Genomic DNA, 11,143 nt, shown 5'->3' with positions numbered 1-11,143 from the left:
AGGAAACGGACACAGACATGGACACACGACACGCAAGGCTCCGGCTCTGCTGCCTTGGTCATTCTTGATGGGCAATTTGCTAGTTTATTCAAGAAAGGTTTTAAAAGCTGTCAGATCCTTATGCAGATTGTGGTCTAAAGTTAAAGATTTTGTTGCTTATGGTATACTACACCGAAAAACAATCTTGCCAGCATGACTGTTAATAGCAGATATTAAAAACTGTCTCAGAAACAAAATGTGCTTGTGGCTCCATATTTTTTTTTTTTTTACTCTTGTATCCTTGTTCCTCCTTGTTAAGTAAAAACCTGGGATCTGAAGTAAACTGTTCTGAAATAGCAAGTAATTTGCATACTAGCTCCACCAACCCACATTCTTTCATATATCATAGACCTGGTACTGCACCACGATAAAATAATCCTAACCTTTACCTGACTGTGCGGTACTAGAGGTCTGTAGGCAATATTTCCAGACTTCTGTTTCATCAGGAACATGCCATTTTGTTCTTCACCCATATGAGGCAGTGAGGGCTGTGGGCGTTGCTGCATATAGGTCAGCATAGGTGCCTTGTTCTGACCAGATACCGTAACTCCTTGTTCACACTCTGCTTTATAATGTGTAAGCGGTTTTGTGTTGCCATAGTCTAGCATGGAGCCTTGGCTGTTCACGGGGTTCTGGTTCAGGCTGTTTGGCTGATGACCCATCATATTCACATGGTAATTGCTACCAGCTCTGGGGGAATTCTTATTTGCCATATTGGGCATCACAAGTTTCTGGTTATTGAAGTCTTGCTGGTAAACCGAAGGGCTGGAAGGATTCTCCATGGTGTAGGGGACACCCAATGGGCTATGAGAAGGCCCAGACTGCTGCCAGTTGGAAATCTGACTGGTCTGGTGGACCTGCGATGCCTGCTGTTGGTTCTGCAACATCTGGTCTCTCTTCTGTTTGGCAGCTATCTGCTGGAGTTGGTGAGAAGACGACATGTCTTTGGCACTTCCTGTGCCCTGTCCAGATAGTAATACATTGGGCAGAGACCTTTGCACATTTTGAGACTGGTTTGATCCCTGCATCATGGATTGGTTAGGATTTTCAGTCATTGGCTGACTAGAAGGCTGGAACATAGTCTGAGAGCCACCTACTGCTGGAGAAGCTGCACTAACAGGGACAGAAGAAGCTCCAATAAATGCTGAACCTGAAGAGGTGGATCTTACTTGTGGAGATCCCATCTGTTCCTGCTCAAAGGCTGCTGGGGAAAATTCAGTCTTTATGTTAATGTCTTGTGGCAGTGGAGTCTGTGCAGCTGAATTTGAAGAATCTGCATCTTTCTTCTCTTCAAAATCTTCATTAAATAGATCCTTCATGTCTTCATCGGGCACAGATCTGTTAAGTTCATCAATAAGTTCCTTCCATTCTTGCTCATTGAGATTGAGATCGGGCATCAAGTTGTTTTGAGATATAGAACTCCCAGCCCCAGCAATCATACAAGGAAGATCATCCACTGGCTCTTGCTTGAGCTCTTTGTTCAAACCCAAAGGAAATGAGTCATCATTATCACTACTTCCATTCAGCTGGACGTTAGAATCCGGAAGACACTTTTTGCTGATGCCATCAAGTCCCATTGAATGCTTTCCATTGAGATGTAAAGTATCTCCACTGGAAGATTTCTTGTCGAGTTGATGCAGCGGAGATACAGGAGGCATGCCATTGGAGGAACCACTTACCCCACCAAGACCATCATCACGACGTAACTTCTTGGACACAGAAAACATGTCCCCATATCCATTCTGCTGGTCTCCATTCTGAGGGGAGGCAGCACTATCAAGTTTTCTTTTCACAGTCTCATGGAGCTGCTGAAAGAGAGAACATTTTAATTATTTAATACATTTCACGGAGCAGGACCATTTTTTCCCATCTTATCAACAGCTAGCTAAGCTTTGAACACAAGAGCAGCTTCTAAAATTGGGGAGCAGGTCTTTCATCTGCTGTGAGCTAGTTCTTTTGCAAACCATTGCCAAGGAAATCTTCTTAAGGAAGACTGCTGATTTAAATACAGCTGTAAAGGCCTAATCCAAGTCATAAACTCCTCCTCAAATAGGGAAAAAAGGAAGTAAGCACCACTGAAAACAGAAAGAAAAATCTCATTTATAGAAATAGCTATTACACCTTTTCTTCCTCAAAATTAACATGCTGATGTGTGTTAAACTGCATACCTTTGGATATGCAGAAAAAGCATCCTCTGTCAAAATTACATGGGCAGCATCTTATTAGAAGCAGGAGAGGGTCTGACTGTAATATAAAGCCCTTTAAAAACTGGCCTCAGATGTATACACTAAAGGGAAAGGCTTGTCACTGGAAACTCTTCAGACCTGGGAGCCATAATTTCAGCACTAAACAAAATTAGCCCTTTGGTAACTCTTCATATATATCTCATGGTTAACTAAAACAATTCTAAGATCAATTCTATATTACACTAAAATGAAATTCAGTTACCTTTTTCCTCTGCAAGAATATTTAATTCCCAATGGCTAGCATACCCCCATAACCAACAAAAGACCATATTATTTTGTATGTTCATATTCAATATTAATCTGACTCATCAGACAGTAAATACAAACTGTCTTACTTCACAGTGCCACCTGGAAGCAAGTAGAGGGAACAGCATCAAAGTCTATTCAACCTTGCTACCCTCTACTCAGCTCATCCTTCTGGGCAACATTCTTTTGAGTCATAAAGTTTACCAAACCAAGTACTCTATACAAAGCTTCAAAAGGCTATTATTTCATGCAACAAAGATAAAGAACACTCTTTTCCAGTAAAGACCATCAACTTGTGAATAAGCTGTGTTTCAATGAGAATGGGACTTTTGGCGATTGGTGTGGTACGCTCACTATATGCAAACCTGTAGCATAACCACAGTATAGAATGAGGGCTGGAGGTGTTGAACAGGAAGGCTTCTGATCATCCCCTAAGCTGACTGCCAAGATTCCTACAGAGAGCAATCAATGGAGGTGGCTGAAGAGCCCCACTAAGAGCCATCTGTTTGGGAGGCTCACTACGTAAGAAACAGGGCTGCCTTTCTTGGTTTCTACATTAATCGGGGTCTCCTTATTCAGCCCACTGCTCCTTGTTCTTGAGTGGGATAGAGTCTCGACCAAGAAGTAAACTCCAATCTCCCACCACACCACCCAAGCAGAATCCTACATGTAGGGCTAGCATAAATTATCAGAGGAACTATGTAGCATTTTTATCTAGACAGCAACACATGTTGATCTAGGAACTGCAGGATTAGCCTGGAATTAACCTCTCAAAATGGTAGACCAGAATTAGTTGACAGCTGAAGTAGTATTGCTTGCTTTGAGGTTGTGCATGGGCAGGAGGTGAGCCATATTTTCATCTGTGAACAGAATTTGGGTTTTGTCAGACTCAGAGTGTGGAGCCACTACTGATGTTCACTAGTGGGGAGGAAGGAGCATAGTTTGAGGGGAAAACTAAAATACTAAGTTGTCTTGGCCTGACTAGTATTATAGGTCAGCAACAGCATACAGCAGTAGGTATAGGGTAAACTGTTCAAGCCTGGGCTTGAAGGAAAAGTTGAAACCTTATGTTAAAAAAAAAAAGGCAATTAAAAGAAGTATTAAAAACACTGATGGCTGTTTCCATATATTCTTGCTAAATAATTTACCAGGAAAAACTCAGTTCAGATGCACTTCATTTTTCAGCAGATTTCTATTGTTTATTCAATTTTCCAGCTGGGATAATTGAAACTCAAGGTAGATGAATAACTTGCCCAAGGTCACGTAATGAGTCAAACATACAGCTCAGATTAGAAACAGGATCCTCCTTTGCTGCAAACCATTAGAAGACACCACTCCCAATATTCACATGCAGGTACCTCCAGCAAGACCTGAAGCCCTAAAACCAGTGATCTTTTAACTATTCAACATCTTCCTCCCAAAATGAAAGCAACTTCTCCTGTAAATACAGAGTATGCCAACATTGCAGCTTGTGTTGTCGTTAACTTCAGATTTAATTATGGAGGATGTCTAAGAGAAGCCACTCTTTCACCTCAAACTACTTAAATCGTTGCCCCAAAATTAAGTTTTAGAAAAATAAATATAACACTCACAAAAATTACCTACCAAGAGTGGGATTGGGATGCGTTTGTTCTCGAGAACTCATTAAGACACTTAACACCTTGCTTAGTCTCTGCTAAACCAAAGGACATTCAGAAAACATCTGGCCTATGTACAGCATCCTGTACAAATGCTGAAGAAAAACTGCCTACCACTTGTTAGTTATTACTGGCATCAACACACAAAGGTTGAGCCTCAAAGGCATCTGGCTAAATAAGACCCTGGGTTTTGTCTTATCTACAAGGTATTCATTGAACTGAGCTGCTTGTTGGTTTAGTCGTTACTTTAAAAAGCCAAAGGTACACATAGATGTATAGAGTTTCCCACAGCAAGGCAGAACTATGAAAACTGCACTGCTCCCCCCTATTCCCTATGTATGTGAAACCCAAAGACCTCATAATCAGTAAACTGGATAGTGTCTTTACAAGCTATTCAAATGCATCTAGTATGATCAACAACTTCTTTAAGGGAAGACTAAACTCTATTTTCCAAACTATCTCCATTCCTGCCTTCTACTAGAAAAAGATCCATTTGCCAAATCACTTACAGTGCCAAGATCTGCGCTTCTGCTTCGTGTGTTTGGTTCCAAGTAGAGCCAGTTTAAAAAAACCCTAGCTAGTAAGAGATGAGTCAGACAATAAACTCCATGAACATGCAGCCCCACCAAAAAGTTCTCCAGGCTAGAAAAACCAGTTCTATTACGAAACTCCAGAAGGAACAGCAACATTCAAAAATAAGTCAGTACAACTATTAGTGTGTTAAGGAATTCCCTTTACACTTTAAGTCTGTTAGCCATTACCATGATAGGTGTAATGGCTTTTTGGCATGCTGCTCATGATTTTTTGTAGCAAGATCAAACTATTTCACCAATAAAACAACACTAAGCCAGAGATCCTCACTGACAGAAGACCAGAGTTAGATTTCCTCACCTGATCTGTATTCCAGTTAGACAGACAGTGGAAACAGCTTATTCCATTCTTTGAGAAAAGGAGAACCTCAGAGTTCTCTGTTGCACACCTTCTAGTCAACTCAGACTTGGATTCTTGTACCAGTGCAATGTATTTACCTACTGGTACACTGCATCTATTCTAGGAGTATATATATGTACAGCTACACTACAGTAATGTAAAGAGAAGCATAGATAAAGCTTCAACCCTAAGCTCTACTGAAGTGAAGCAGAGCCCATCCAGCCATCCTTACTAATAGGGCAAACTGCCAAGACAGGGTGCCAACATGGAGTGGGAGGAAGCGACGGGGTGCAGAAACTGGTGGGGAAATGAAATAAAGCAGCAGCAAAAATCCTAAACCTCTAGAAGTAGGTTCTCCAGGCTCCCAGCTCTCCCATTAGTGGATTTGTATGCAAGGATCAAACCTTTAAGGCTGCATATCAGATTATGTGATAATACAAAAATCCATCTTCCAATTGAAAATGTTTTGGCAACTATTGTTATGAATATCCCATAAACTTGTTGAACAAAAGGACTAAAGAAAAAAATACTTCAATTTCTTCTATTTGTTCACTTTGACTATTGCTTTTAAAAATTAAAAATGGGGGAAAATGCCTGCAAAAGTCATGTTATCTGGTGGTTCAGACATGAAGCACCTGAAACTACTTTTAACTCATTATCTTAAACCAATTAGATTTCAAATTGTACCTTAACAAGTAGATCAATTTTACCTCTGGATAACTAGCTTGAAAGCGAGAAAGAGCTCTCACATTCAACAGCAATTTTAAAATATTAGTCACAGCTGCCTCATCTAACCATTAGATGCTAAAAGGAAGAGTCGACCTGAACCAGATTTTTAAAAAATCTATGGCCAGTCATGCTAATGTTCGCTGTTCTGAGGTTAAGGCAGAAAGCAAGGGCAGCGTGGCACCTTACAGACTAACTAGTTCAAAGGCATGAGCTTTCACAGGCAACAACCTACTTCCTCAGATATTATGAAAGGAGGGGCAGTAAGAGAAGGATCAACAGTTAAGTGTCCTGGCGAGTACCGGGACTAGTTGTTAACTCAGTGTCTCACAAAAGGTTAACTGCCTTGTTCATCTCAATTGATCCTATCAATCTATTCTGGCAGGGTCCCCTCCCCATCCCTTTCCCTTCTGTATAAAACCCTCTCTTTCTGCCAGTTCTTTCATAGCATCTAGCAAAATAGGCTGTTGCCTATAAAAGCTCATGCCTCTCTGAATTAGTTGGTTTCTAAGGTGTTACATTATCCTAACTTCTGCTTGCCTGACTTCAGACTGACATGACTCACCACCTTTCTGAGGTGGGTAAGGATTTCTTTTTCTGCTGTCTGTGGGTTGGTTTGTTTGGGGGTTTTTTGGTTTTGTTTTTTGTTTTGTTTGTTTGTTTGTTTTTTTTACACACTTGTAGTAAGTTTCATCCTTGCTAACCCCACCCCCCTTCCCCCAAAAAAACAACTTTTAAAAAAGGGAGAAAACGCCCCCTTTTTAGAGTCCAAGATGCAATATTTCAAATATGCTTAACCTTGTTTTTAATTAATTGTTAACTGTATCCCTTTAACTTTTTCTGTACAAACTGCATGTGTAATGTTTCAGCCATAGAATTAAGTTACGTTCCAAGCACCTGTTGTTACTACTTTTTTACATTCAATATTTCATAAGGAAAATAGCTTGCTGTAAATATGAAGATATAATGACAGTCAATATAACTTCCCCAACAGTAGGGAAGTTAACCACACTTGCTCCACAGTCAAAGAAATTGGTGTTCACCTCTTGGCAGGAAACAAATGTTAGAACCACCTTTTACGATGAATCTTCTTATAAGTAGCAGTACTATTCTAGTAGTACCTAGAAGCGCCTGCTGAGGCCACAGCTCCATTGTGCTAAGAACCACTGACTCGCTCAGGGCTAAACTGCCCAAGAAGATCTTTCTGAGCTGGAAGAGAGATGCAAATGTCAGAGGGTACAAACACTCCAGAAAAAATCACTTTTAAAAACGGATAACACCCTACCCATTTCCTACTCTAAGTGCTGAAATACAAACCGTTTTCATAATATTAGCCCTGCAAGGACAGCATCTTGTTACTAAATACATTCTCACATTTGAGTCTCTGTGCACAGCTGTCTGAATCAAATGCACTGATCTATTTTCAACTGAATGTTTACTTTAATTCCAGAAAACTTCTGTTCAGTAGTTGGGAGGCAACAAGTTATAGAGTAAAGAAGGGCTCCAGATCTGTGTATCTATAAATATCACTGCTGGCACTGGTCAGGAGAGTGCTTCTGCCGAATCAAAAAAAGTGTGCTCCGTAAGCAGTAATGCTGGCTCCTCTACCTCAGCTGAACTACATAGCAGCACTGATCACTCCCAGTTCCTTAAAATTTAAGAAACACCACTACAGGTCTTACCAATCTAATAAAGGGAAAGGCTTCAAGAATGAAGAAATAAATACCTTGGACCAAAAAAGGAGACAAAAAGGAAACCTGTCTTAGTTGTTGGGCAACAAGCTAATGTTCAACAAAAATGAACAAGGATAGCAAGACTACATTGCACTGTTACAGTAGGCTTGCTACAAATTATCTTCATATATTTATTGTCTTTTATGTCAGGAGATACCTGGAGATCAGAAATGTGGATTGGTTATCTACCACAGCTAACAGAAAAAAGGTTTTAGGTAAGTCAAACTGACATGCAATCAGTTAAAGTTTTTTTTGTTTCTTCAATAATAAAACTTGCTAATCCAATCCTGAAAGGTGTCATTTGCTTTCTGTTGTGGTTCTAGATCTTAAAGTCAGGACACACACATTTTTTGCATTGTTTTGAAGTTATATATATTATAAACACACATAAATAAAAAAAACCCTGTAAATTTCACACTCAGCTGTGCCAGAAAAATACTAATAGTGAAAGAAAAATGCTATGGGATAGTCTACCCTAGAAAACAGAAGAAAACCCCACCACCTGGGTATTTAAACAACGCACTGGAAAAAGTAAGAACAGGAGCCCTGGATCAGAAGTTAAAACACATCTCTTCTTCCTGTTTCAAGTCTTCCTTTTTCTACTTGCTATTTCTCTAAACATCTTTCTGACCCTGGTGACAATCTCCTCTCTTTAAGTTTCTTCATAAAGTGGAAAAGAGTTAAGTCTAGAATTAAAACATGAACAATCAATTTAAAGGAAACTTTACATTTTTAAAAATAGTTGAATCACTATTTCCCCTTTTCCTTAACTTGCAACTGTTTTCTTCCAAATAGAGAAAAAGTGGCACATACCATCCAGAAATATCTTTCTTTTGTAACTATATAGTCCTCCTGATCTGTGCACTAGCTCTCCTTAGCTGGCAAGCAGACAATGGATGAAGGTGACCCATGCTCATATTTGTGCTCCCATGTCTGCTGCAATTTCAGGATCTAGAGCAGATAAATGACTAATGGATAAAGCACTTGAGTCTGACTTTTGTCCTATGTGGGAATCAATAATAATAATTACAAAAACCCACATAATAAGCCACAAAAAAGGAGGTACTTTCTGTAAGGTGTTTCCATGGAGCTTGTACCAATGAAGCTCTGTGTAAACTCAGACTCTTAACAGCAGCTCTGGCTGTTTCATTGCTCTATTAATTGTTCCAACAGCACTATTTTAAAGTACAAATGCTCTGAGTATTTTAAAACAAAATGTTATGAACCAGAAGATTTAGTGAGTGTTCAATAAAATAAATTGCCATGGGATGCGCTGTCTTGATAATTGTAATTTAACTGTTTGTGCTGAAATACAAAGCTTGCTATTAAATTATATGCTAAAGAATTAAAAAAAAAACAAACAAACAAACCCTCTTAACATATTACAGCAGACACGGTCCCTCAGGTACCTTACATATTCCTTATTTTAAGTTGTTTGCCATGCAACTCAACTTTTACAACCAAGTAACAAGATGATGAATCAGCAGCAATTCAACTTACAGTCATGTATCCTAGGAAGGAAACAACAGGCCTGCACGCGGAAGAGTCATTCATACACTAAAACCCTCCTCTGTTGTGTAAATTGGCTGCTAGCAGCAGCTTCCTGTACAAGAAGGGTTTCCCCAGATGTGCAGCGAACTTCAAAACCACACAATGATTGTGGGGGAAATTTAGAGAGTCCTCATTATAATGCAAGCTAATGAGATCAAATCCACATCCACAACAATTGAAAAGAAGTGCCAGCAATGAATTAGAAGCAACTTCTTTCAGAGACTTTACAGGGAAGTGTGTGCTGAAAAGTCTAAGCCAGTAGATTCAAATGTGTTTAAAAACAGGTACTCCATCTGTTACCTAATGAACTCAATGAGCCACACAAGAATGCTTTATAGCCTAGTCTCAAGCAAGCATAAGCCTTATCACTTCTCAAACAGTACAACAAAAGTGCAGGTCTTGTGTGTTCAGCCACAAGTCTATATTTCAGGCCTGTATACCCAGCCTGGTAACTGAAGCTAACCTGAAAAACTTTAGAGAGGAACAATACAAGCTGTACCTTCCCCTCTCTTCAAGGACTTTCCATTTTGGCACTGAACTAAATTTCATATAACCACAAGCATTTTATCCTTCAAAAGGTACATGTATACAACCACCCAAAGCTCTTTATTGGAGGTAAGTTCAAATACCTGTGAAGAAAAACAATACACTGCGGTTCACATTGCAACCTCAAACCATGTATAAAACACTTACTGGTTGCAAGTAGAGACTTCAGATTTGGTGGCATTTCACATCCCTTTTACATTGGTATAAATTACTAAACAAACTATAAAAACGAGAATCACGTTTTTGTTTTTTGTTTTTTGCTCCAGATCCACACATCCAGAGCATGCGCTGCAATCGCCTTTGCAACTTCATTAGAGGCTGTATAAAGGACTAAGAGTTATTTTAAGTACTGAGCATCATATTGATATTTCAATCATATTAGACTCTACTTCCAAAGAATTCACCTGCAATCCAAAAGGCCACTTAAAAAAAAGAAGGACCATGACTACTGTGCTGAGGTATGATGCGAATCGAGGCAGGACCAAGAGGATATGGTTTCAAGATGCCTGCAACTTAAACAGGTACAAACTTATGTCGCATTCCTTACTCAAACCTAATTGCTGCCAGGAAGCGAGCAAGTGCAGTTTTACTGAAGACCCCATCGCCGCTCAAACTGAGACCTGAAAGTGGCATTTCACAGAAATATGCTCCCCTGCTTCCTGAAAGCTTGTGATTATTTTTTTTTCTTTTCTGGACAAATATCTAATAAACCGATTCTTTACAACCAAGAGGCAAAACCTAGACACCTTCTGCTGCTTCATGCCCTCACAGCGCTGATCCTCCTCGGAGGGCCCAGAACCAATGGCCCGACCCCGACCTGCCCGAAGAAAGGAAGTTCAGCCCGCCTGTGGAGCTGCCTGTGCGCCTGGCTCTGGAGCAGGGTGGCAGGCAGCCCTTCCCGGCCAGGTGTCACAAGGCTCCCGGGACAAAGGACAACGCGGAGGTGAGCGGCGGTACCTGGCGAGGAGGCAGCAGCCCTCTCCGCACTCCGTCCATAGGTGCCAGGGGAAGCGGAGCAGCTGCCAGCTGGGCACGGCCTGGCCTGCCCTCGCCCTGGCCTCCCCCTCCCCTGCGGCCCGGCCCCGAAGAAAGGGCTCACTCTAGTGCCACCCAGCTTCTGGCATTAGCCACTGCAGACATGTGCCTGCAGGCAGCGCTGGTGCAGGGCGAAGGTCTGCTGGCGCTCCAGCTCCAGGCGCTCGGGGGACACGGCCTGGTAGCGCGACTCGCAGGCGCTGTGGTGCCGCCGGCACAGCTCGATGCGCCGGCGCAGCCGCTCCATCACGGCGCTGTGCCGCGGCACCACGAACTCCGCCATGGGGCAAGGGGGCAGCACCATGGGCCGCGCGCCCGCCGGCTTCTCACCCCGAGCCCGCCATGGCTGGGCCGCCGCGCCGCCTCCCCTGCCGGCCTCAGGCGCGGGCCCCCTGGCGCCCCATTGTTGTCCGCGCCGCCGCCATCTTGAAATTGTTTTTCCCCTCAAGAGCCG

General features: G+C 41.7%; 1 protein-coding gene across 1 annotated transcript in view; it reads right to left on the bottom strand.

Moving 5' to 3' along the window:
• MAML1 (mastermind like transcriptional coactivator 1) overlaps positions 1 to 11,119 on the bottom strand; it is a 29,463-nt gene extending 18,344 nt beyond the window's left edge. The window contains exons 1-2 of the mRNA XM_019534735.1: positions 10,799 to 11,119; positions 429 to 1,847 (exon numbers count right to left, since the gene is read on the bottom strand). Coding sequence (XP_019390280.1) covers positions 429 to 1,847; positions 10,799 to 10,993 — 1,614 coding nt within the window. The 5' untranslated portion in view covers positions 10,994 to 11,119. The remainder of the gene's footprint in view (positions 1 to 428; positions 1,848 to 10,798) is intronic.
• Positions 11,120 to 11,143: the final 24 nt, after the last annotated feature.

This window comes from Crocodylus porosus, unplaced genomic scaffold (genome assembly GCF_001723895.1).
Source record: "Crocodylus porosus isolate Cpor-Errol unplaced genomic scaffold, CroPor_comp1, whole genome shotgun sequence".
Lineage (NCBI taxonomy): Eukaryota > Metazoa > Chordata > Crocodylia > Crocodylidae > Crocodylus > Crocodylus porosus.
This window is presented reverse-complemented; position numbering and strand designations above follow the sequence as displayed.